Raw genomic sequence first — 26,829 nt, 5'->3', positions numbered from 1 at the left:
CTGTAAGGACCCACCTTAGCCTCTGAGGGCCCCGCACGGCTTCTGAAGACCTGATGCCGGCCTCTAAGGGCCCGCATCGGCCTCTGAGGGCCCATCTTGGCCTTTGAGGGCCCTTTACTGGCCTCTGGGGTCCAACGCCGGCCCATGTCGGTCTTTTATGGCCCCACGCTAACCTCTGTGGGCTCCATGCTGGCCTGTAAAGACCCACATTAGATAAGCCTCTGAGTGCCCAATTCGGTCTCTGATGGTCTCAAACTGCCCTTTGGAGGCCCTGTACTGGTCTCTGAGGGCCCTAAACTGGCCCCTAAGGGCCCAAACCAGCCTCTAAAGGTCCCACACCGGCCTCTGATGGTCCCATTTCTGTCTCTGGGACCCAAACTGACCCTTTTGTGCCTCTGAGGGTCCCGTACTGGCTTCTGAAGGATCGATGCCGGTTTCTGAGGACCCATAACGGTCTTTAAGTGCCTCATACCGACACCTGAGGCCCCACACTAGCCTCTGAGGGGGCCCAAAACTGGCCTATGAGGTCTCTACACCGGCCATTGATGGCCCTATTATGTTCTCTGGGGGCTCAAGCCTTACCTTTGGACGTCACGCACTTGCCTCTGAAGGTTCACATCAGCCTCTGGGGCCCTACCTGGGGCCTTTGAGGCCCTTCGCTGACCCTTGGATCCAATGCCGGCCTCTGGGGGTCTGACACCGTACTATAAGGGCCCCATTGCAGCCTCTAGGCGATAGGTATCGCTGAAGCGCTATCGATGGGCCGATAAGTGTAGGAACCATGGGTGCAGTGGGCGCAGTTGCACCAACAATAATTCTGCATAGGGTGCAGACAATGTATTCTGCATCCACAATAATCTGGATCAAACCCCCTTTTCTCAGCAACACTACTTTCCATGCAGCACGACAAATTTAGGATATTTTGCCCACTATCCATCTTTCGAAGCATTTGCTACTGTAATGGTCTTCAAAACTTTTTTTTTTGAAATTTTGTGCTCAAGTACCTAAAAAACAAAAATGAAACGGAACACGTGTGATTGAACAGTGAATAGATACCGATGACCCACTGTCAAAAGTTTTAGCACGATGATCTCAGAAAATGGCAAAGTTAGCCGTCTTTACTTTTGCGGTAGTCCATTCACATTTGCGTGAGTTCTTGGCATTATCAATGCTTTAAAATGCACTTATCGGTACCTTTTCGACATGGAACATCCTCAAAGCTCGCAATGAGCCTCCGCTCGAGTGCCGCTCCCTACCCCCCCCCCCCCCCCCCCCGCTTCACCGGCCATGGCCTGGATTTCTGCACCCGTGCACTACGCCCGTGGGCCCCTTTAAGCTAGCACCGGGCCTCCTGAGTCAGCGCAGGGGCCCCTTTGCCAAGTTGCCCCCCCCCCCCCAAACTCCAAGTCTGCGACCGCCCCTGATCACCTCTGACCTCGTACAATTAGACGATAACTTAATTTTACCATAACTTTAGGTGTTCCGCATCAAAATGGGACTGATGTTAGATGCATGGCCAAAGCTTCAGGCGGTGTACACTGTACTCATATCCGTACAGAGCGTATCGGCGGTGAACGGAAGTAGTGTACGCTCTTCTGCCACCGTCCCATCATTCCAGTGCGAGCCGGCTACAGCCTACCGCCCGCCCCCTGTCACCCCCTCGGCCGCTCCTCTCACTCAGAGATGTTAAATGGTCACAATGAGAGGCGCAGTGGCAGCGAGGGGTCCAGGACCGATCTCAGCGTGCTTCATCACCAGAGCACTCCGTCAGCCTCCAAACACGCCAACAGTCGAGGGCGCCACACGCCGTTTGCGCTCACTCGCTCGTCTATTGAATTAGTCGCCCTCATGTGGCAATTATCCAATGGGGCCAAACGAGTTTCGCTCGGTACAATGAGGAGTCGCCGCGGCAGCCACTCGGCGTCACGGTCGCGGCGGGGGGGGGGGGACACCAGACGCGGCGGGGGGTCGGAAGGCCCGGCGTACGGGGCGCGGCCGGCGCGGCGCCGAGCAGCCCACTGACGGCATCGTCTACAGATGCGAGCGGCTGCGGGACAGCCGCTATCCGCACAGCAGACTCCCAGCGACAACGGGAGCCTACGATCGACACAGAGAACACTGCGGGCAAGAGTCCACCGCTCACACACGCCGCAAATAAGAGCATTTTCCACTCACTCACTCTCCCGAGAGCGCGATACTGACACTGCATCCTCTTGGGAGCTGGTCTCCGAATTATATACGCATTCCGATAAGTGCGTCTCCTGACTCCGAATATACACTATTAGCATCGAAACGGGCCTCCCAGTCATACACGCTCTGGCCAGTGGGTTATCCCAGCCAGGCAAACGCTCCTCCGAGTAAAACACTCAGAAGAGGAAATGTCGGTCACGCACGTCCAAATAAGCATGCCTCCAAGTTACGTCATTATGAGAGAGATGGTCTCTCTCTAATACCCCCTGGGGTCAGCGGGTCATTCCAGTCACGCGCGGTCTCTCGATAACACACAATTAGGGGAGCGAGTCTCGCAGCTAAAGCACGCTCAGTCTTTTCACACTTCGTCCAGTTACGACATCAGGAGAACGCGTCTCCTGGTCACACCCACCCTCACAAGAACGCTTCTTCCGGTCACACATTCAGGAGAACGCGTCTCTCAGTCTCTAACACTCGGAAGAGCGGTTCTCTCCCACACACGCCTAACTCTCACACGCGCTTCGTCTCTCTCACCCATCCTCAGAGCGGCTCTCCCTCCGCGCGTGCCGCCGGGTCTCGGGGCCGGTGCCCCCGTTTGTACAGCGCTGGCCGCCGGCGGGCGCTCACAGCGGAGTGGCCTCCATGCCGTTCTCGCCGCCCTCCAGTTTGGCGGTGACGGTGTCGGCGCGGTGCTCGATGTTCGCCAGCTCCTGTTTGCTCAGGTGGTTGACGATGCCGGCGCCCAGAGAGTCGCCCAGCACGTTGATGGTGGTCCGGAACCGATCGCTGCCGATACAGGCTGGCGTCAAACTCACAACAATGAAAACGCTTCGCAGAATGGCTAATGCGCGTTTGGTAACGCAAAAAAGGATCGGGTCAAGCCGAGGGGATGAGGGTAGAATATCTGTTTTACTCACAGGGGCCAATCGCTGTGCTAGGCGGACTGGTAAAGGAGTGGGGCAGTTTCTGGTAGGTACTGATGAACAGACGGGATGTAGCGCCCGTATTCTGATGCTCACCACAGTCAATATCTGTGCTAAGCGGGCTGGGAAGGGGTGGGACTGTTACTTGGAACTGGCAGTCGCCGGTCTGATACTCACAGGAGCCAGTCGACGGCGATGATGAGCGAGACATCCTCAGCCGGCAGTCCGACCGTATCCAGAACCATCACCATGGTAACCAGACCCGCCTGAGGGATGCCGGCCGCGCCGATACTGGCCGCCGTCGCCGTGATACTGAAACACACCGACACATAACGGTTAGCAGCGGTCAGAGAACATGGGAGATGAGCTGTGACATTGGACAGGTTCTGCAACAGATGAGATAAAATGGTGGTCGGGAACTGCAACAGATGAACTGTAACATTGGGGAGGAACTGTAGTCGATGAGCTGTAACATTGGTCAGAGCTGCAGAACAGTTTCTCCTTGAGCTCTGCGTGTCTGCCTGTCTCGTCTCTTTTATCGTGCATAGGAAGGGTGATGAGCCACGGTTGCCAGTACCGTCCACTAACACCCCCGGACAAGACAGATGCTAGATAGTAATTTTGCCGAGATGCCTAATGTGAAACTGCTGAGTGCCGTTGGACGCAACAGAAGAACTGCCATTGATTTTCCAAGTACAGCTAAGCTGTCGATGGAGCTGCCAGTAAAACTGCCAGTTTTATCTTCCTTGTGAACTGCGGAACCGACATTGAAGCTATCTGAGTCCTACGCTGAGCTGCGCGTCCGTCGGTCCTATACCACTTGCGACAACACCTGTCTTCCATCGGCGCTTACCCCGTGACCCAGCGATGCAAGCCAGCGAATTGAACGGCTGAATCAGCCTAGATTCAACATTCACACAACTGGTACAAAGCTGCACGCATTGCATATGTATGAATCAGGTACAGAGATTAGAACAGAATGAAAAGCAACACATTATGTATGTTTATTGCCAATGACGTCTTTGATTAAACGTGATATAAAAATCAGCAGGGCAAATGTACCTATGTATCGATATTTGACAATTCCATTTAATTTATCCTGTGAATTCTATTGTATGACGCTTTCGTTACGTAACAAAGCACTAAACGTGACTTTACAAAAATAAATGTCAAATTGATAGGTTCGTAGACTCGGCCAGACGTTCGAACTCAAAGTTGGACGATCACATCGCCTCCAAGAAATCCATCATCCGAAGGCAAGCTTCACGGCCTTAGTAACTGCATAAAGTCACACCCAATGACTGATAAAATCAGTCTGTAATCTATCATGGAACATATGTGCTGATTTCAACGACAAACGTTTTTGCACCGACAGAAAGAGCGATTATCAGGTCACAGGTGCGCCGAACTGCTTCACGCCGACCCGCGGCGGACGGCTGGGAAAGAAATGCAGGTGGTAGGCTGTGCCGCAGTACACCGGACGTCTGCGGGTAGTCTACCCACGCAGGCGTTCGCCAAACTGCCGAGCCGGGTGTTGAGAAGCAGCGCGCGAGAAGGCTCTGCTCTCATGAACTACACTAACACGCCGGCCTGTGGTGATAGGAGAACATAATTGAGTTCTGCCAGGACTGATGGCTGAGCATGCTCAAGTTACGTAACGCATTTTGTGGTACTGCCGTGTTGTGCATTGTAATGACATACTGCAATGTGGTAAGTCTTCTAGTCGGAGACACAAAGTTAGAAGGTCGCGTTATCTTCTTCCTGTAGGTTGCAAACTAACAGTTAAAGCTAAATCGTGTTTGAACACGATACGATATTCGTCTTTCCTATTTCTGTACACCAAGACCAACTACCAAGGCCTATACCTACGTAAATCATCATTAAGCTGATCCTCGGCGAAAGTCGATTATAACCATCCCGTACAACTTAGTGATAAACGAAGGTGTATTGAGTGAGATATAGTGGTCCATCTATTTAATCACATTTCCAAAGCTGTCCCGGGTCAGAACACTAACTATGACTTCATACGTGAAATGAAAGCTTTACGATAGTTGCGGCTTAACGGCTTGCCATTTATAAGGAACCCATACATTGCTTAGATAAGTCATCGCGAGAAACTGCTGATGATTACCTTATGATTGATGCATGATTAATTAATGGATATAGTCTATGGGTACTATTCCGGAGGCAGAGAGCGTACGAATATTCAAGCTGCGTTTGTGCAATGCTGCTTTATTAGGATCATCTTGGGTAATGGCTGTCATTTATCCATTCGTGATAAGCTCATGAGATAACTGGGGTTAATGGACCAATGGAATAACGATGCAAAATGATTAAATTGCTCGATTCCAAACACGATATCGACCGTCTCCAGGAACAGATCATTTGGTGATCATGTTGAATCGTTTGTTCATTGACTTTGCTGCACATCATTTGAATAGGCATCATCAATCGAAATACGTTGTAAATGAGGTGTCAACTATATTTAGATGTTGGTGTCCATCAGGGCTGCGGAGTCGGAGTCGGAGTCGGAGTCGGAGTCGGTCGGAGTCGACAGTTGTGACCGGAGTCGGAGTCGGAGTCGGAGTCGATTTTAGAAACCCGAGCCGGAGTCGGAGTCACCGAAAATCTGTCGACTCCGCAGCCCTGCTAGGTCTGCGGAGTCGGAGTCGGGAGTTGAAGTCGGTCGGAGTCGACAATTCTGCCCGGAGTCGGAGTTGGAGTCGGAGCTGGTTTTTGAAAGCCGGAGTCGGAGTCGGAGTCGGAGTCGCCGAAAATCCATCGACTCCGCAGCCCTGGACTGTCCATTGCTAATGATAGAAATTAATGGGTTTGTTCAAATTAATGTTTCAATTTTCGGTAACATCATAGAGTTATCATAGCCCGAAGTGGCCTTTTAACACAGCAAACTTCGGGGTTTCGAACATTTTCACATAATGTCAGCTTTCAAGTTTACCTATGCGGCAAGTTTCTGCTTTCTGGGTCCGCCTCTCGATCCGCGGCGGACGGCTCGGAGAGTAATGCAGGTGGTAGGCTGTGCCGCAATGCACCGGATATCTGCGGGTGGACTACCCACGCAGGTTTACCTGACAATACCGATCATCCTTTCGGCTAAAACATCACAGGTACGACTGTGCTGCTGTTTCTGTCCATTGAAATAAAGTAACGAGCTCTGACTGTTGATGCATAGGCATTGCAGGCATAATGTTGCTCGTTTTTATTCACCAACGAACTTCCAGCTCTTATGTCTGAACAAAACATCTCCCTCTGGGCCCCCTAATCTCGGACCTCTGCGGTGCGTGGTGGCGGAGTGACGAAATGCCCATGGAACTGCTGCGCGAAACCCAAACCACGGACCGACCATTTAGCGCCCGCCTTTGTGGCCGCCGCCCGATATTTCTTCCAGACTCCATTAGCGCTGGACAGATAGAGCTATGGGCTTAATTGTGTCTCCGATCGAGTTGCCCGTATTTCTGCGACCATGGCCGGTGGTGATAATTTCTGCACCGGCCAGTGCGCGTCCAGCCGGTAACAGGAACCCGTGCGGCGCTCCGTCCGACGGCGGCGGCGCCAGACGGTCCCGTCTGCCACCGGCCAGACCGACCACAGCAGGAGAGAGAGAGAGCAGAGAGAGCAAGGAGCGGGCGGCGACAGAGCGCCAGCTCACATACAAAATGCCGCACCAGTTGCTGAAATATGACAAAATGAAACACTGCTCCAAGAAATATGGCAGCATGCAATATGTATCCGTGATTGATGGTCCGGCCAATATGCCCCTGTATAAGTGCCTATCAAACTCGACTGGCAACTTACGGGGTTATCATGGCTGAACTGCAATATAAGGGTAAATATTCACCGGCGCTAGTGCATATCGGGCCGAGAGAGTGGGGCCCGGACGCGCCGGTGAGATGTGCGGTCTCTACGCGCTCGGTGTGAGTAATGACGTGTCGTGTCTTTGTCATGACGCTTTAATGCCAATGTAATTTGGCCAGGTTCTGATGGACAAATTTGGGTCGCATTGCTTTTGGGAAAAAAACCTTCATGGTGTGTCAAAAGTGGAAATAGCCGGTGCGCCGTCTGGCAACCCGGCAGCCCGCCGCCATAGGGAAATTCATGCTTTTTGTCGCTTTTTCGCTCCTTATGAGTCACTTGATCTAATTAGAGCTCAACTAGGAACGAGGCGGGTCACTTGGACGTATTCGGTAGCCGAATACGGATTTTTGGAGCCAATACCTGGGAAACCCTACCCGCCCAATGCGAGTATTTAAGAGTCTGCATGCCCAAATTAACGCTGAGCGCGGCCGTTTTCGGTCGGTTTTCCGCGACCTTGTGGCGAAATCGCCTTATTTATTCAACCAGGGTGGGCTAATTCGCTTAACTAGGAATGAGGCGTTGAAGAGAATTATTCAAGGAATAGAGTTGTGCAAAAATATTATTTGTATTGTTAAAACTGTATCCGCCCTCGAACGATAAATATTGTTGACCCATCAGGAACACATCCCCTGGAATGCGTTTGGACTTGGCTGGATCTAATATTAGCGAGTATCTGCTAATGCAGTTTCTTGGCTTACACAGTACGCACACAAGCATACATACTTCCTGCCCTTGGTTATCCCTCACTTGAATGAAAATGTTGCTATAATAACCATTCCAAGCAGTTAACAGGTTTTAGTGCAGTGCCAAGTCGGAACCGTTCAGCGCCGCCAGTCTCCCAGGCGGCGCGTAACGGCCGCCGTCGGCCGCGCGCCGCCGCTCTGGCAGGGTGTTTGACTTCATATCTCTGTTGCTAGAAAAGTTGTGGACCGATTTACATGATTCTTGCATGAAAAGATCCGCCATTCAATTCTTAGCAGATAACGAAAATTTGACGTCAATTGCACGATCCGCTGCCCATATTGTGGTACTGCCATCTATTGACAAGGCTGGCGAACTAAAGCCGGGCGGCTATTTCCACTTTTGACACACCATGGCAGCTCTTTCAGGGATAAACAAGAGAAAAATGGGTACAATCCAAATCATTTCACTGATGGCAGCATGGCAAAACAATTAGCCAAAACCAATGGAACTCCAAACCAATCCGAAAAGGTGGTTTGCATATACTGGTGCTTTAAACGGAGCCAGCGATCCATGTCATCAGTAACAGCCTTATGCCTTCCCTCGCGCGCCCCGCCGAGGTTCGGCGCCCCATTTCCTCTGCCGTCGGGGCCATTTCTGCGGCCGCCGGCTCTGAGCGGCGCTGTTTCTTGCGGCCGCTGGCAGTTGGTCTCTAATCAGCCGGTCGTGTCGACAGGCGGCACCGCGGGTGAAGATGGATGGAGGCCGGTGGAGCGGCATTGGCCGGCTTGATACTGTGCTGAGAGCGGTATTGGACGGCTTGATACCTATTGTGCTGAGAGTAACGCTGGGTGGTAAATAGTGTGCTGTGCTGAGAGTGGTACTGGACGAGTACTTTGCTGAGTCTGAGAGCGGCACTGGCTGGGGGTACTGTGCTGTGATGAGAGCGGCACTGGTCGCCGGTCGGGTACTGATCTTTACTGAGACTTGTACTGGGTGGTGCCTGTCTTACTGTGCTGGTAGCGGCAGTAAGACAGGTTTTGCCGACAGGCGGACTTTGGGATCCAGTGATTATCCTACACATCACAGCATCTGGTGCATGTATCTGACAATGTGCCCGTGCTGCTCACCTGATGGCGATGATGCTTCCGATGCCGAGACTGACGTTGCGGACCTGGGCGATGAAGATGGCCGCCACGGCCTCGTACAGCGCCGTGCCGTCCATGTTGATGGTGGCGCCGATGGGCAGCACGAACCGGGCCACGCGAGAGTCCACGCCGTTCTTTTCCTCCAGCGCGGCAATCGTCAGCGGCAGTGCCGCCGAGCTGGGGTCACAGGTCAACAGGTCAGGGTAGTCACAGGGTCAGAGGGGTTACACAGGTCACCGGATCAGAACGGTTACATAGGTCACGTAGGTCAAAAGGGTCACAGATATCGCAGAGGTCAAATAGGTCAGAGAAGAAGATAGGTATAAGTCATGTATATCTCAAAGGTCAACGAGTCAGACGGGTCATGGCCAAAGATCTGAGGATCACCTGATTGCATATCATAGCTCGCTGTCCGGTAGGGAGCGACGCGATGGTGAGGTGACAGTCGCGACACGCGCACTGACCTGGATGATGTGCCAAAGGCGGTGGCCAGCGGCTGACTGATGTTGGCGATGTAGCGGAACGGCAGCTCGCGCACGATCAGCACGTAGATAAGCACCAGCACGATGAAGCCGTGCACCAGGATGCCGACCAGCACCGTGATGAAGTACATGCCCAGCTGGCCCAGCAGCACAGAGAACGACTTCAGCTCCAGGATCTTGGCCGCGATCAGGAAGCACACGCCGACGGGGGAGAGCCTGTCGGCAGCGTGGGTGGAGACAGCGCTCAGCTCGCTGCCAAAATCAGCCGCTGAATTCCGACTGGAGCTACCCAAAACGGCAGCCGGATCCTGTAATGAAGGCTGTCCCGCGGCGTTCGGCGGCCGCTCCCGGGTTTCGGTACCAGCGCGGCCGGCCCATTCCGTATGCGGCGGGGGCGGTCTGAGATGACGGCCGCAGCCCCTCCGACACTTCATCAAAGGCAGCCGCGACGCCAGTGGCAGCCAAACCCCTCGTATTTCACCCACTTCACGGGAAACGGGACGGGCGAGTCTAGCGCGGCGCCCGGAAACTGGGCAGTTTAAGGATATGAAACACGGCATTGAACAATGAAAGATGAGCATCGTAAATGTGCACTAAAAAACATAAGCCAAACGGAAACGAATAGGATAAGTCAAAAACGAAACTTGATGCGTAACACTGATGGATGAGCAGCTGGCGTACATAGAATGAATGGCGGAAATGCAGGGTATGGACTAAGCAAATTAGAATTACTTTATGATACACTACGTTTCAATGCAGATCAGCGACACATATTCAATAGTTTGTTCATCATCCATTTAGTTAGCCCAAGATCATCTCAAGTCTCGATCGCGCTTTCTCACCAGATGACGATCCTGGTCAGGTGCATGATGGCCTCGGACAGAGCTGAGAAGAACTGCAGCAGGATCTTGCCTTGGTCCTTCATCATGCCTATGACGATGCCGAAGACGATGGAGAACACGACCAGACCGGTGATGTTGGCGCCCTCGCTGTACTGGCCACTGATCTTGAACATGTTCACCGGTATGTCTGCGGAGGCGAGAGAGGGCCAGGTCAAGTCGGGGCACACCGAAGTCAAAGCGGACATCGGTCAGTTCATGTCAGGTTACGATAGAGTAATGATCGGGTCAGGTCACGATCAAGTTAGTTACAGCGCTATGACATGTGGGAATCGAGTCACGTCAGGATTACATAGAAGCTGGTACGAAAAGTAAAATGATGTGTGTTTTCCGTCTGGCTATGCTTACTGGCCGAGTCGTTGCCGACCTTTTGTCGATACTTTTCCTCATCTTCTTCAGTGGGTGTGATGAGCACAGTTCGATACTGAAACAAAACACCAGAGCACAGGTCACCTCATCGTAGTGAGTCACTCAGCTTCCTATTTTACCGATCAACCGAGCAATATACTAGTAGCATGTCATCCTTTTCAGTGTAAAAACAATCCATGAACATCTAGCAAAGCGTCTGCTGACGTTAATGATATCACTGAATGTCATAAATGTCATTGCTTAGGTGGCAAGCAGTTATCAAGCGAACCAGTGTCACTGTTACATTTAATTCAATTTATGGGTGGTATAGGAGACACGAATGACTACTGCGCTATGCAAACTGATACACTGCTTTAGATCGTGTCAACATTGAAATTTCGAAACAATGTTAATGTCAGGCTGTCCTGTCTTATTGCAAGACATAAATCGGATGTGGCCGTTTCGGTGCGAATGGCGTCCTGACAATGAGGTCGGTTTCATTTCATCTGTCGGATTTGTCCGGCTCAGAGGTGCGGTGGTGCATGTTAAGTTTGCTGGCCTCGACCCACCCGCTTCAGAGTGTGGCGCCGCACACAAATAGCCACACGACATCCCATCCGAGGTCGGAAATAGTCCAATCGCGTTTCGAGGAACCCCGGCCGACTGCCCAGCTGTTGCTCGGTCATTTATCAGTTAGCTGTGATATGAGGTCAGTCGAGTCGCTGGCGTCCGTGGTCGCCGTCCAGTGTCTAGTGGCGAATGGCCAGCGGATGTTGTTAACATTATCCAATGACCAGTGACCGGAGACAGTGCTCTGACATTGACCTGGCGAATTGTGAGCTGGGTTCAGTCGCTGGCACCTAATGACATCCCAGCCGTAAGACGATTCAGCCGTCCACCCGTGCAGCCGTACAAGTGTTTAGCCGTCTCCTGCCGTGCCCATCATTCCATGCTGCAACGCTGTCTCAACGTTCTGCGTTCGTTCAGCTGCGTCCAGGGTCCAGCCGTCTCTATACGTTTCCAGTCATCTTCAGCCTTCTCTACTCTCCATCCGTCTCAGTCTTTTCTTCTTTCCACCCATCCTTTATCAAAATCCAGCCGTCAAGTCTTTTTCAGCGATCTGCCGCCCCGCCCAGCGTCCCCACACACAGAAAAATATTAACACCGTTAGCGGTGTAATTGCACAGTACATATCTGAGCACTTGAGGAAAGTTAATTTAGTCCCTTCCCCGCTTAAATTACTCGCGCTTCCAAATGAACACCAGGAAGAAGGTAATAGAACACTGTTAGGAGGGTTGGGTGTTTTACTACATGTAGTACATGTAGTAAAATACATGTAGTAAAACACCCAACCCTCCTAACAGTGTTCTATTACCTTCTTCCTGGTGTTCATTTGGAAGCGCGAGTAATTTAAGCGGGGAAGGGACTAAATTAACTTTCCTCAAGTGCTCAGATATGTACTGTGCAATTACACCGCTAACGGTGTCAATATTTTTCTGTGTGCAGTGTGTCATTTCCAGCCTCAACGCAGTCCCCAGGTCTCCGACTTCTCTCGACCCCGCCCGACGCTGCCAATTGCGTCGATTGAAATAAATGGCCGCCTCTGCAGACGCCGCCTCGGCCTTGGAGACGCGTTCACAGTTTGACAGCTGCGGATCAGTGTGGGGGTGGGTGGGGGGAGGGCGCTGGAGTCCTCTGGAGGCTGTCGACGGTCGTGGGGTGCGTCTGCTAGAGGCTCGTTGGCAGCGGTCGGCGACCACCACCAGCGCTGGGAGATGTGGGAGGGGAGGGACGGTATACGAGCCAAACACCGCACGTCCGCGGGTGGATAGCGAGGGAACAGGTGGAAGCACACAATTGGGTCCGCTGGTGACTCAGACGGTCGCGTCGGGTCGGAGGGTCGAGCGTATGTTGGGAAAGGCGCACAGGTGGGCGGGATAGTTAATTAGCGATGCTTAATTATTAAAGCCACGGAGCGGTATGTGATGGCGCCATGTTTGCGCCGAGTTTATGTTTCTGTAAACAGACTTTCAAAAATGAATAACCGATACAAGGAACGTGCTTAAATAGGTTCGTCGGAGATGGTGTCAAGGGCAAGGAAAATTAAGACCGATAGTCAGGGCATTCTTTAAAGAAATGACACAAATGTGAAGAAATGATCCGATAATTAACCAGGCATAATAATGCCCCAACTTACGTGGAAATTGGCTGCTTGCACCAGGTTGGGCGGAAACATATTCCTGAAACGAAAACAGACCATCATTTTACATCAGACCGAGCCACGGCCAGCAGTACAAACATTTACCGAGTCATTCCGTAGAGTTATCCCTACTTACTTTGAGGTCAGATACTTTAGGTTCATTTGGTAGAAATTTAGGCAGCCTTACGCGTTTGGTGGCTGACCGTTTTAACCACGCTATACCCTGAGTTATCGGAGACAGGGCCTGGACCGGAGTCACAAAGCGGGTGTAACTCGGTGCCTGTAGTGACGTCTCATGGGACCCGGGCTAGTTTACTGTGGTGGAAAGTGACACTCCGGCGGCGAGCTCACAGAACCGGTACGGTGCAGTCGTCGGAAATGATGTAATTAATTAGTGGGCATGGGCGACAGCGGGTGCCGGGCCACGCACGCAACCCGAGCTGCAAGTGATATCAGAGTTCATTCGGTACTATGTTTATAAGTAACGTTACAATATGTAGGCCAGTGAAGATTATAGTTCCAATTTTGGGCAATGCCTCGACTGAGACAGACATTTGGAAGAGCTCATCTCCTCCCTAAGATCAATAAGGGTTGGGAAATGTTTCGCGATTTACTTAAGCTTCTGAACTTTTTACCGAAATCCGACCGTATTTGTGTGGGTTTAAGGGAAAGGTCAGGGGGTCTGGATCCGGTAGACCGTCGCTCTGATGACTATAAAGAGGGTTGCGAGCACCGCCTTTGTATGCGGACTGCGGAGCCTACGGTGAGGAGACACTCTCTGACTCCCGGACACAACTCACGGGTTCATGGCGCCCAGCGACGGACCGCCCAGAAAACAAGAACGACACCAATACGTGAGACAAACGACAAAGCACGCCGCGATCAACTGTGCAACTGTGCATGACAACTGTGCAAATTTTCACAGAAACATCGATCAAATGCCATCGTTAGCCGGAAGTCTGCCACATTGCCCTGACGCGGTAAATGATCGTCGAGGCTGTCGTCGCCAATCACTTCCGTCGCGATGCAGGGCGTTCACGCCTGCCCGAGCCTCACTAATCACGCAGACAACGAACGCGCCATGCTTCTCTCGGGTACTGAGACCAATTAGCCGGCGCAAACAAACGAGGGGCAACGACCACGGTGAGCAACAGTCACAGTCTCAGCAGCAGCCATGGCATGTTACGCGGGGACTACCACAGCAGACTGCGGTGACAAGCGACAGCCAAAGTCAGTCACAGCGAGCGGCAATCAGTCGCTCACAAAGAGTTGCAGCGAAATATGTGTGAACTGTGAACAATAATCAGTCACTCACAACGAGCAGCAACAAAGTAAGTGTCGGAACGACAATCAGTCTCTTACAATGAGTTGCAACAAAGCCAGTCACAATCAGTCACTGGCAAAGGACAACAAGGTCAGTCACGATTATTGATGTCAATTACAGAAAATCAGGATACCGATACCAAACCAAATACCAACCAAAACCACGGAAAAATACCGAAACCGAATCAAGTTAGGAATACCAGGAAAATACCAACTTTTTACCAAATTCACAGCCTCTTATACATTACTGAGGTTTCATAATACCAACAAAATAACAAAAACATTAGGATTGAAATACCAAATACCAAGTTGGTATCGGTTTGGTATCGGCAGTATCGGTATACCAAAAAATTGATATCCGATTGACATCTCTAGTCACGATGACAGCAATCAATCACGATGTATGACAGATAGGTAGGAGTCTAGGACTCATGTCAGTGGGGGAGAAAAGCAGTGTGTACCAACGTGGCACTGAGTACTTGATCGCGGTAAACGTGGACCAGTCAGCTATTGTGGAGCCAGTGTGCCATTTTTACACCCACTTTGACCTTATGGTTTTCTGTGCCAATAAAACCATCCATCTTGCTTATTTGGGGTAGTGCGAAGAACAAAGCCTTTTTTATCTGCCCAAATCACACTCTCTTTGAGACCAGCAAACTTTTTTTTTCGAGAAGACGCTGTGGGAGCTTGCGGCTGTCGGTCTAGCTAACGACCCGCGCGCATCGAAACATTAGGCCAGAAGGACTTCCGAACCTCCATTCAAACAACCTATTTCGCGTGATGCGCGTCAAACGAATTTTGTCAATTTTTGTGTGATATTCATATCAATAGTTTCGTTGAGGATCATTTGTTGTTTTAAGCTAAATCGACTTCATCACTAGGTATAGACGAACTACCTCGGTCAACTTTGCCAGTGGCGTAATATTTCTGCTTACCTATCGTAAATTTAAATTTGGTCCATATTTAAATGCCTATGTATAAACATTCATTTTCTAACTTGGTTCTCCCTCTCTCACCATAACTTCGGTGCACGCTGAGTTTTAGAATATGCCCGTAGTCTGTAAACTAATGCATGCAGCAGCTCGGAAACCACGCAGACGGTGTCAGCACTCAGCATTAGTTAGAGCCTGCAGCGCTGACGAGTAGCTAGTGCGCATCCAACCCCCCCCCCCCCTCCCTCGGCGTATAACGCCTGACGTGCTCGGCAGATGACATCACCAGAGCGTGGCCCCCGGTGGACCCAGCCCGAGCGACAGCTGAAAAACTCATACACATCGGCAGCGGCCGTGACCGATGAAGTAAGGGTCTGGGTGTCCCAGAGGACAGCTGCGCAACGCGGTTTATAGGGCCGGGAGTGGTTTTTGTCTCATATAACTCGGACCTTGACGTCGCTGGACAGGGTTAGCGCTATTTTCTTTGCCGTACAACATGCCAATTGTCCTACAAACGCAAAACAAACAAACGAGAGTGAGTAGGAACTAAACACATCTGAGTTCCTGGCACGTCATCTCACTCGCTGTCGCCCACCCCACCAAGGTATGTCACTGCCTCCGCGACCAGCGCATTACTGCAGTGTGGGTCGGCCGTGGCCGCGGCGGGAGGCATGTTTCGCCGTCTGCGGGCCGTCAGGACGTGCCCGTCGGGCGGGGCCAACGTTTGGTTTGGCGCCGGCGTTTGGCAGACGCTCGGTCGGCAAACGGCGTCTCTAGTGACCGGTCGACCTCTAGCATTCCTCAGTCTCCGGGGGCCACGCCGACCACCAGCGGAACTCTGTGTGATCGACCGACCTCCAGCAGACCCCCGCTGTCTTATCTTTGACCGCCAGTGACCGGTAGATCTGCTCCTCAGAGTCAGTGACAAACCCGACCTGTATTACTCCCTTTGCCAGTCCCAAATTTCCAGTGACTGGCCCACCACTAGCAATTTTACACAATCTCTAATAAACGGATATCTCTAATATATCTAATCTAATCTTTCATCACCACACCGGCCACAGGCAACTCTAATATCCAGTCTTCAATGATCGCCCTGTGCTTATGCAATTAGATGCAAGGATGAATATGACTGATGCATGCGAATTTATGGAAACGTGAGATAAGCGTACAATGCGTCATTCTCGCATGTTTTCGTCCGTAATATCACCGGGACCAAGCTTCTTTCCCTCCACCATTTACCGAGAGGAATGAAAAATATGCCGACAATGTGGCTCTCAAAGTAATACCATTCCCTGCTTGACTGAAAACGACGCAACATTACCCAGAAATGCTCGCCGTGTGAGATTTCATGCGTCTAACTCTGAGCTATAAATAGCCCCGGCGCGGCCGTTTTACAGAGTGTCATAAATCCCTTCTGTTCGGGCGATATTGGAGCGGCCGTAAGCCATCGTATCCACCTGTTGGTTTCACTGCCGGACGGCGGCAGGCTACGGGCTACGGCCCTTGGTGTGCTGAGAGAACAGCCGCCCGGCCCATCTATTACCGACCCGAGGGGCCGGGCACGGGCCGACGAGCGGGCGCGACCGGCGCCTATCGCGGTGCGCAGGCCGGTCGCCCGGCCGACCGACTGTGGTGTCACGCCGGATGCGCCGTACTGAGTCAATTGAAGTGGCCGCGGCAGCCGGCACCCTGGGTGGCGCTCCCCGGCTGCCGGCCACACTGGCGCGGGCCGGAGAGCCGGCTGGGGCGGGCCAACGAGGCCGACAGGCGCCCAACGCGTGGAACGCAGCTCAGTAGTTGTATGATGACGACACCGCTCAACAGTCAAGACAACAGTCGGCAAGACACAGCTCACAAGGCACAAGACACAGTTCAACAGACAAACGTTAGAGACACCGCCCAACGTAATCACACGGACTACTAAAACGGCACAAGTCCTATACTGAGACGGCACATCGAAGAACACCGGCCATGACCTCTATCCCATCTTCCCCCCTTTTCCTGACCCAATCAGCCCACTCACCTGACCAGATCCATCAGCGTGTCGGCGGTGGTAGTGTTTCGGCCAAACTCGCCTTTCTCGATGCCCTCATCAGTGCCCTGACCAGGATGGATGGCCACCACCAGAATGATGCCCAGGATGACGGCCATCACCGTGGTCAGCATGTAGTAGGCCACGGCGCGGGCGCCGATCTTGCCCGACAGGCTGAGGTCGAGGTTTCCGACGGCCGAGATCAGACTGGACACAATCAGCGGGATGATGAGCGCCTTCAGCATGCGCAGGAACAGGTCTCCCACGAAGGAGACGTACATGGCGTCCCGCTCGGACCATGGCTCGTCGCTGGAGGTGCGCAGGATCAGACCGAGCACGATGCCGGAGAACACGCCGAGAAGAGTGAGCAGCGTCAGCGCGTTCGTCTTCAGACAGCTCTTGGCTTGATTCCAGCGGGGGGCCGGCATGGTGGCGGCCGGCGGCGACTGCGGAGGGCACGGGGTGGGTCAATAGGTCATTCAGGGTCGCATAATAACGGACCAGAGTAAAAACGTCCGTTTAACATACTGACGACTGCAGGATAAAATACAGTTTTTCTGTAGCTCTGTGTGAGCCCATATTATTTGCTATCGTCCCCGTGCCCGTATTCTGTGCTGGTGTGTCTGTGTCTTTATTCTCTGTGTTGGTGAGACTGTGGTCGTCACACACATGGCTGCCCTCCCTGCCGGTGCCGACGGGCCGGGGTGCCGGTTCCGCTGCCGCCGGCCTTTGTCGTACACCGGACGCGGCCCTGAGGAGAGCGCGGGGCGCCGGCGGCTACCTCCGGCACAGGAGATCCGCCGCCGACAGAGAGCTGAGCGGCGCTCATCTAACGACTACCGCAAAATATATACCAGTATAACGCCTTTTGGGGCGACTAACGGAGCGAGCGAGAGGGTGGGCCTTGCACGTGCGAAATTGGGAGGGGGTACCTCCAACTAACTTGGTGCACGGCACCCTACTAACCGGTCTCTAGCGATGTGCCAAATTTGGGCACAATCGGCCCAGCCGTTCTCGAGATCAGGAAGCGGCACCCTGCACGTGCGCACGTGCAGAATGGGTCCCAACTGACTTGTGCACGGCACCCTACTAACTGGTCCCTAACCGTGTACCAAATTTGAGCGCCATCGGTCCAGCCGTTCTCGAGATCTGGAAACGACCCCTGCACGTGCGCACGTGCAGCAGCACCCCAACTCTGGCACATGGATATGCAGTGCCTAGTGGGTGCCTACCTACATGCCAACTTTCAGCGCAATCGGCCAAGTAGTTACCGAGATATTGCAACAATTACAAAACTGACACCTCTTCGTTTTGCGCGTGGCACATGCATAAGGGGTCACCCACATGCATCGGGAATAGTCCAATACTTGGTAGAAGGAATGAAGCTACCCTACAAAAATTACCCCGTGTAAATCGGTCAAGTGGTTGCTGAGATATAAGCCTCGCAAAAGCGTCCGCACGGCCGGCGGGCCGGCCGGCCGGCCGCTCATACTCAGAAATTTCCGTTAATCTAAGGAAAGACTACGCTCGCTTCGCTCGCTCCGTAATGAGGGAGAAGCAGTCTGTTCTCTCACCTAAAGATCAGCATCACCCTAAATGCACACAACGCCGGCCAGAAGTGAAAATGGCAAAGACCCGAAATGCACCCATCTTCACTCAATATGTAACCAACACCGCCGTGCAAAAGCAAAAACGATTACGCTGGGTCAGGGGTCATTACGTCACCAGGCCAGAGGTCACCCGAACGGCCTCTGTTTTTTTTTTTTTGCCTTTGTACGGCAGAACAGTCAAGTAGTCAACAATATCCCAAAACCAAAGCCCATCCCATTCAAACTGCACTCAGCACCCGCCAGAAATGCACACACCATGCGTTATGCACCGCACGGGCAGCGCCCACACTTCAACCCTGGCTCTCGGGGTCGAGCTTATTCACTCATCACCGTCCCGAACTGCACCCAGCACAGACCCGAACTGCACCCAGCACTGATCCGAACTGCACCCACCACTGTCACAAATTCTGCCCAGCACCGACCCGATCTGCACCGTACCGATTCCAGTTGCAGCTATCACCGACCCGAACTCCACTCAACACCGAGTCAAACTGCACCATTCACCGACCCCACCTGAACCCGCCCACCTTCGGTGCACTACCTGCGGCGGCGACACGGCGTTGTAGGCCGGCGGCCGCGCACCCGCCGCCCCCCTCAGACGGCGGCGCTCGTCCTCCGCTGCACTCCGCCACCCGGCCGCCGAACCGTCGCCCATCAGCCGCTGTATCAGAGCAGCGCAGCCGCGCCGCCGAACAGAGCCGCAAATCAGCCGCCAGGAAATGAAACGCGTCCGTAACGAGCCCCCGCTCAGGTTAGAAGCCGTCTCATTTGTTATAAAGCGATACATAAAGCATTTACTGTAGGTATATTAGAGATGATGCATAGGAATGTGAAACATCCGGTTCAGGGCATGCATTTCAAACAGTGCAGGTAGTATGACCTCGTCCTCGTCCATAGTGAAGTTGAAAATTTTTACTGCGAGCATCAGAGTAGGAAAGCCGCAACTAACTAAATGATACTGCGATTAGACTTCAAATCAAGCTATTTAACTAGAAAGACCAACGTACGGTTCAGGTGCGTTGATGCTATGAATGCAGCTGCTCCATGTTCGCTGTTATGCATGCTGTTTCGATCAGGTTCGAGCTCTTTATAACTTGCTTCATTAATCACGGTAAAAAGGTGACATTTAAGGCATATTCGCATAAAAAAGTCAACACGATCATTACCGTAAACGATTCTGATGGATCTACAGATTGACAAAAGTTGTAAAATGAAAATTAGGTATGGTTAGGTAGCTAATCTAGGCTGAAATAGAGGAAGAAAAAATACCGACACTGTCGTCGTTTTTCACTAAACCATTTCGCAACGAAAGAAAATGAAAACTTAGCGTTGATATCGTACACTTAGAAAGTTGTTCAGAAATTGACAGGCACATTGCAGATTGCATACCTACTTCGTGAATTTAGGACGCTTCCATTTTTATGAGGCAACTTGAATGTCTTCTCAACGTTCTCAACTTTTTTAAATTTAAATGTTGATCACCATACAATGTGACTGTGAGCTTGTCATACCTTTGAAAAGACGATTCCGAATAGAGTTTCCAATATTCTATCAACTCCATTACAGTTATGACGGAATGAATGGAAAACTGCCAGAAAAAGCTAGCGAAACTAGCCTAATGCGACTTACATAATAACAAATACCAATCGATGGCTAGTTGGGACGGGAATAAGATGTCAAAACCACAGTCACATAATATAGTGATAAAAATATTATATTATGGGACATAAAAGGTAAAAACCTGCCCACGGTACTGCTAATTTGTGATGTCAAATTGGCATGTCCGGCAGACAGAGACATTGTTTCACGTGAGTAGCTGCTTGTTTAGAGTGATATCAGTTTCTAGAGCCTTGATCAAAGGAGTTTTTAGACCGCCTCGCTGCACGGGGTGCTGAGCGCTCACAGCCTCCAGAGAGCTGGAAGCGTGCCATTTCGCAGCGGAGCCCAGACGACTCCAGTCTCCAGGCAGCTGCCGCGCCTGTCCCACATCTGCCCTTGGATCCTGCCGGGGTCTGTCCAGCGTCTGCTTTTGGATTCAGATTGCTCTGGCGCCGCGTCGGCTCGGGAGGCGCCGAGGCAAGTTCTCCAGCCAAGTGGTGACAGTAGTCATCCGTCGCCCGATGCTAACCAGCTGCTAACTGGCGAAAAGAAGTATCTGACTAGCTGCTGACTGTCGGTAACCACCCATCCACCGGTAACCAGTCACTAACCCTCAGTAACCAATCACCGGGTAATGACGACAGTAACCAGACGGCAGCCACCAGCTCACTGTAACCATGCTAACCATTGAACCTCCAGGCCGCCGCCCGGAGGTTGATGTGCGCCCTGCTGACAGTAACCGACCCTCGGTAACCAGCCGCCGCGCGAAACCAACTCACGGTAACCAACCCACGGCAACAGCTCGCCGGTAATCAGCCTCCAGTAACCAGACACACTCCCTCCGGCGACCCATATAATGAGATACACGCCGAATACGCTCGTCATAAAACATCCTCTACTCTGCAACGGTATGGTGGTAGGTGTCATAAATTTGTCCTAATAATAATAACGCTGCAAATGACTTATGTCTTTGCTGTACGGTAATGCTCTACAAGGATAATTAATCCGAATGGGCTTTCTACACACGCCATTGGGACTGAGATAATGTTGTGTATTAGACCGTTAAGACCCAGCTAATACGAAGAGTCGGTTTCTAAGTAGCCCACCGATTACAGATCAGTTTCGGCGAAGTCCGAAGTACCTCATCTGTGCCAAACGTCAAGAGATTTAGGTTATTGCAGAGCAGCCGTCACGATTTAAACTGTGGCAATTGGCTACTTTTAGCTAAAGCTACCGTGCCTCGAAACTTAGGTGCTTCGAATACTCCAATAGTTTTGATGCATGTGCAGAAATGTTATAGGCTATTTGTTATTTTTTATTACAAATTGAATATTCTCACATTCCAGGTATTGAGGAATCGTGAGTTTCTGTGTCAGATGTTTGTTTTGTACACTTAATAAAAGCCGGGGCAAAAACTCATTGTGGCATCTATGGTGCATGTTGTTTAATCATTTAACCTCATGTCAGTGCTGATTTGATAAAATAATACATTTTGCCAGACTGCCGACATTCGTAGACATCCCAAGCCCCAAGGTACTACCAGAGGCGGATCCAGCTCAGAGGTTTGGGGGGGGGGGGCAAACCATAACAATTTATCGATTCTTTCCATGCATCGTCCATAGGCGTAATGTTAAAATTATGCCGTTTGGGGGGGGGGCAAATGCCCATTTTGCCCCCCCCCCCCTGGATCCGCCACTGGGTACTACTTGCGAGTTGCAGCGCTTCAAAGCAGGACGAATGCAATATTGTGAATTCCATGCATTGCTTTATTCCTTTCATGTAAATTTCCCTGGAAAACGTAACCATTATTATATATTAAACCGCGAGTAAGTAGAACAAATCTTTTAAACGTCGAGCCGATAGGCGAGACGTTTAAAATATTTTTCTACTTACGAGCGGTTTAATGTTTTATCCCGTGCCGCCGATATGTTTCGGGCGCTTAAAGGTAAAAATGCATGTGATATAAAAATACGGCTTAATTTAGACTAGCCTACCATCGTTTAACAGTTTGTTAATCGTCTAGACGTTTAACAAATCAGTTAAACGACATCTGATAATTTTCTGTCTTATCACATGAAGCAGTTGTAAACACTGTCTATTTCACATCGTGACTGTCCTTTCCATCATACAATGGCTGTTCTTGGCAGTCGTGTCCAGTAATCACGGAATTGGGAATCGTATGCACATCATTCAGGACAGACAAACAATATACGACCATACAGCGTGTAAAAATATACCTCATCATGCAGTGTTCTTCTTAAACAGGGAGAACTAGTCATCGCCATACTGTTCCCTCAGCAGCATCGCCCGGTACTCCTTCTTAAATCTGTGCAGGCCTAGCTCGCGGAGTGCTGCTGGGAGGCTGTTATACATGGTCACAGCGCTATACAGAAATCGACGGCGGCCGGCCTCCGTTCGGATCATAGGCGTGTCCAGATGATCGGCCTGTCGAGTGCCGCGGCCATGCACGCTCCCTCGACACGCTATACTAGCACGCAGAACCTCGGGCTGTCCCGTGGCGAGCATCTTCTTCAGCAGCATGACTGATTGAAATCGCCACAAGTTCTCAGCTGAGAGCCATCGCAGTTCTCTCATGACGTCACTTATATGATCGAACTTTCGGCGACCCGAGACAACGCGAGCGCCGAAGTTCAACAGCCTCTGAAGCCTACTGGCCTGCGTGACACCGCAGACACCGTAAACACTGATGGCGTACCGAATCGTTGACACAGCCAAAGCCTGCACGAGCGTGACTAGCGTGTCCCTGGGTAGGTAGTGTCTGGTGTGGCAGAGGCCACTCAACACTCCTGTACAGCGGCGCACAACCTCGGATACGTGAGTGTCAAACGACAGGTGTGCATCAAATGTGACGCCAAGGTTCTTCGCCGTCGGTGACTGCTCTATGGTGGCGCCCATAAAATCGACCGTGATGGGTGGAAGTTGCCGTGTGTTTTGGCGTGTGCCGATGACCAATAATTGAGTTTTGTCTGCGTTAACTTTGAGACCGTTTTTACGAAGCCAAACTGCGAGCGCTGCTAAATTTTGCTCCATGCACGCCACCAGAGCGTCAGCGTCCCGGGGGCTACCGAACACGGCCAACTGAGTGTCATCACAGTACTGCACTAGACACGTGGCATGCGAGACACTCTCAGGCTGAAACAACGGCATGTCATTTGCATATGCACTGTACAACAGGGGGCCCAAGGCGGATCCCTGGTAGGTGCCAATGGGGTTGGCCAATGGTTGAGAGAGCATGCTACGACCGTCCGGTGTCCGCGTCACAACCTGTTGAAAATGGTCACCGAGATAGCTAGCAAACCAGCGAGTATCGACACCATACTGTTGGAGTTTCTCCAGTAGCCGGTCGTGAGGGATGACGTCGAAGCATTTGGACAAGTCCAACATGCACAGCAACGCCACCTGCCTCCGGTCCATCGCCTCAAACATCCTGTCAGTCATGGTGAGGAGTGCTGTCTCTGTCGAGTGGTTTGTGCGGAACCCGTGCTGACATGTGGAGAAAAGGTGATGTTCGGTGAAGTAGGAATAGAGCTGCTCATAAACGATTCGCTCTGTGATTTTGGCTATAGTAGGAAGGATAGCTATGGGCCGGTAGTTTGAAGTGTCAGTGGACCTGGGGCTCTTTTGGATAGGATGGATTAGTGTCATTTTCCAAGGTCGCGGGACTGTGTGAGAGGCCAGACTGGAATTAATAATATGTGTTAGAACATGTGACACAGCTGGGAGACAAGACTTTATAAAGCGCACACACAGGCCATCTGCACCACTCGCTGAACTGTTGCTCATAGCGGCGACAGTGCTGACTACTCGCTCCGGTGTAACCGTCTGCACCACAAAACCGCCGGCGACAACTCGCGGCAGGCGCACCGGCAGCTCCGGCCCGGTCGAGTCAACCTGACGGGCGATCCGAGTGCCGATGCTAGCAAAATATCGGTTCATGTCGTCGGGACTGGCACTCGGAGCCGGCCTCGACGCTCTGCCACCCGAGACCACGCTCCGCACCGATTGCCACATACTGCCCCTGCCGTTCTCCTGGATCCGCCTCTGGATGTCTTGTCGGCTGTCCCGGCGGATAGCAGACTTGACCTGCCTGTTGAGTTCCCGGTACCGGTCACGGTCGCCGTCACGGAGACAGGAGCGTCGCTCGGCCATCAGCTGCTTGGTCGAATCGGTGACAGTCTATATACAGTGCGGGATAAAACCCAAGAAACTTCAGACAAGGGTCGAAGTGGAAAATACCTGGGTTATCCAGGCCTTGTGTCCTGGATAATGGTTAAGTGAAAAATTACTGCATCTCGGGACCCAGACGGGGAACCGCTGATTCCCAGGAACCAAAACGGAAACGGATGTGTTCCAGGACCAATCGTGAACTTTTGGCCTTTGGGTGTTGTGTCCCGAGAACTATAAATCTGCACAGAAGCTATCTCTCGGGGCCCTAATATAGACCGCTTTTCAAGTCCATAAATACATAGACTCTGGAAGCTCAGACGGGAACCAGTGCCTCCCGGGACAGCAGGAGAAGGACCGCCATTTCCTGGGTTCCCGGTCAGGAGTTGTTGTGTCTCAGGGCCGGCCAGGGATCCCTACTGTGTCGTGTCGTGCGGGAGTGTGCCCAATTGGGCACCATCAGTGGACTAATACTGCTGGCAAGACCGGTAACACTTTCCCTGGAGGCCCACTGTAGGCTGGATCCCCAGAAATTGTGTACATCAGCCTGGCTAAGATCCCCGATAGGCAATGAGCCCCAGTCATTGTGCCAGTTACCGCGCTCTAATAGCAAACGGTAATGTAATCCATCACATTAGTAGGCATGCCATCATGATACAGTATAGCGTGCAGAGGCTACTGCCGCCGGGCGGCCAGCCCGGGACTCGGTCTGGTGAGCATCCACCAACGCTGACACGGTCCGGCCGACAGACAGAGGCTGACACATGACACAGAGCAGCTAAAATGAGTTATGTGTGATATAAACGAAAACAAAGCGTAAATGGTACGGTTACTTATTCGGTAAACCATATTTAACTTAACCAACCCTTTTCATGACATAAAATGACAATAAATGCATGAGAAATAGCTCCTCATAACGATGAATAGCAGCATTCAACAACAAAGCGCTGCAACTGGTGGGCAGTTATCCGCCTACAATATTCAGTGCCTGACCTCAGCACGTTGGCCTAGGTCGAGGACGCAGCTGTGTCAGTCCCCTCTGACCGATTCACGGTACCCACAGCGGGGATCGGTGGATTGTCGAGGGGCGCCTTACCTTGTCGGAAGTGCAGCAGGTGTTCGGTCGGTGTCACGTGTCGCCGCACCGCTGGCACCGTCCGCCTCTGACGAGCTGCCGTCTCCGACGGGAGCGGCGCGAACGAGCTCCGTCCGCGCCGACGACCAGCTTCCGCCGCTCGCCGACAGGTGGCAGGACCGGCGCCGAGCCGCCGCTGATGAATAGCGCCCATTGGCGACTTGGTTCGCCGCAGTTAATTGACCGTCGGGGGCTGTCGGGGTGCGGTTTAGAGCCTGAGGGACGAGGCGTCGCAGCCGCGCCTGTAGGGGCGTCACTTACGCATAGTTGAAGCCTCGCAACTACTTTGTCACGCCAAGGCCTTGTAAGAGGTCCTCTGCAAGCTGAGGAGTTAAATAAACGGTGCTTGTACATTGTACAGCTCCTAAGTCACAAGAAAGAAGGAAACACTTTATTCATAAAATAATCTATTTTTGATTGCGAGCTCAGGCACCGGACAGACACTGCTTGCTGCGAATGACATTACAGACCCGACTCTCGACTAACCCGCACCTGGATCACCGATGCGAATTATTCCTAAGCGGACAGTTTTTGTGTTAAATGTAATTACTTGAACTGTGCACGGTTTTCACAGGCTTAGTATAGCCCTCCCTCGCTAGTGGCTAGCTAAATTTAGCTGCTTTTACAATATATGGACGGTTGTTTTTAGTCTCGAGACCTCTTCTATCGAGTCATAAGATGCACGATATCCGCAAGGAAACTTTGCGAATAACGCAGTCGCCTGTTGCGCTTAAACCACTTGAGAACACGTATGACTGAAAAAAGAGTACAAGCGGAAATTAATTGAACCATCATGAAAACAAAGTTACCAGAGCCGCATATTTCTGTATAATGTCTATGAATGTATGACCTAAAAATGCACCAGCTAGAACACAACTATTGCGTCAAACTATAAGTAGCGTACCTTAGGTTTTTCAATGAAAAGCCCGTTGGTATACTGTAAACTTATAAGCTGATAGGACTTGGCAGTTTTAAGTGAGGTAATGAGTCAAATTTTAGGTCATGCTGATTGGCTTCATTTCTGTTTTATCATTTAAAATAAGCGAAATAATTTTCAATCGTTAACTTGTCAAAAACTGTGAATATGATACGGGCGAGAAACTGTTCGTGTTCCTGTAATGGTGAAATAATTTAGTTATCAATGTTGAAAATGCAGTGCTATTTATCAATTCACCCACATACGCTTTCAGTTCCAAACATTTCTCCATTCAATTCATTTGTCGGCTCAATCATAATGCAATGGGGCTCCCAGCATTACATTAATTT

At 51.6% G+C, this 26,829-nt stretch overlaps 1 protein-coding gene across 4 annotated transcripts; it reads right to left on the bottom strand.

Moving 5' to 3' along the window:
• Nucleotides 1-1,809: 1,809 nt before the first annotated feature.
• On the bottom strand, nt 1,810-25,678 carry LOC122392029 (excitatory amino acid transporter 1-like). Of its 4 annotated transcripts, none has more exons than XM_043386447.1 (11): nt 20,038-20,084; nt 19,652-19,741; nt 19,186-19,305; nt 17,026-17,480; nt 12,742-12,784; nt 10,545-10,620; nt 10,140-10,326; nt 9,280-9,513; nt 8,798-8,992; nt 3,291-3,425; nt 1,810-2,976 (listed from the first exon to the last, which is right to left on the bottom strand). In XM_043386447.1, the coding sequence occupies exons 3-11, from the start codon at nt 19,297-19,299 to the stop codon at nt 2,814-2,816; spliced, it is 1,602 nt and encodes a 533-aa protein (XP_043242382.1). In that variant the 5' UTR covers nt 19,300-19,305; nt 19,652-19,741; nt 20,038-20,084; the 3' UTR covers nt 1,810-2,813. The 4 variants fall into 4 exon arrangements, with proteins under 4 accessions (XP_043242382.1, XP_043242383.1, XP_043242385.1 ...); XM_043386448.1 differs by having other exon boundaries at nt 20,034-20,081; XM_043386450.1 differs by lacking the exon at nt 19,186-19,305 and having other exon boundaries at nt 20,034-20,065.
• Nucleotides 25,679-26,829: the final 1,151 nt, after the last annotated feature.

This window comes from Amphibalanus amphitrite, unplaced genomic scaffold (assembly GCF_019059575.1).
Source record: "Amphibalanus amphitrite isolate SeventyFive unplaced genomic scaffold, NRLGWU_Aamphi_draft 000466F_arrow, whole genome shotgun sequence".
Taxonomy (NCBI): domain Eukaryota; kingdom Metazoa; phylum Arthropoda; class Thecostraca; order Balanomorpha; family Balanidae; genus Amphibalanus; species Amphibalanus amphitrite.
This window is presented reverse-complemented; position numbering and strand designations above follow the sequence as displayed.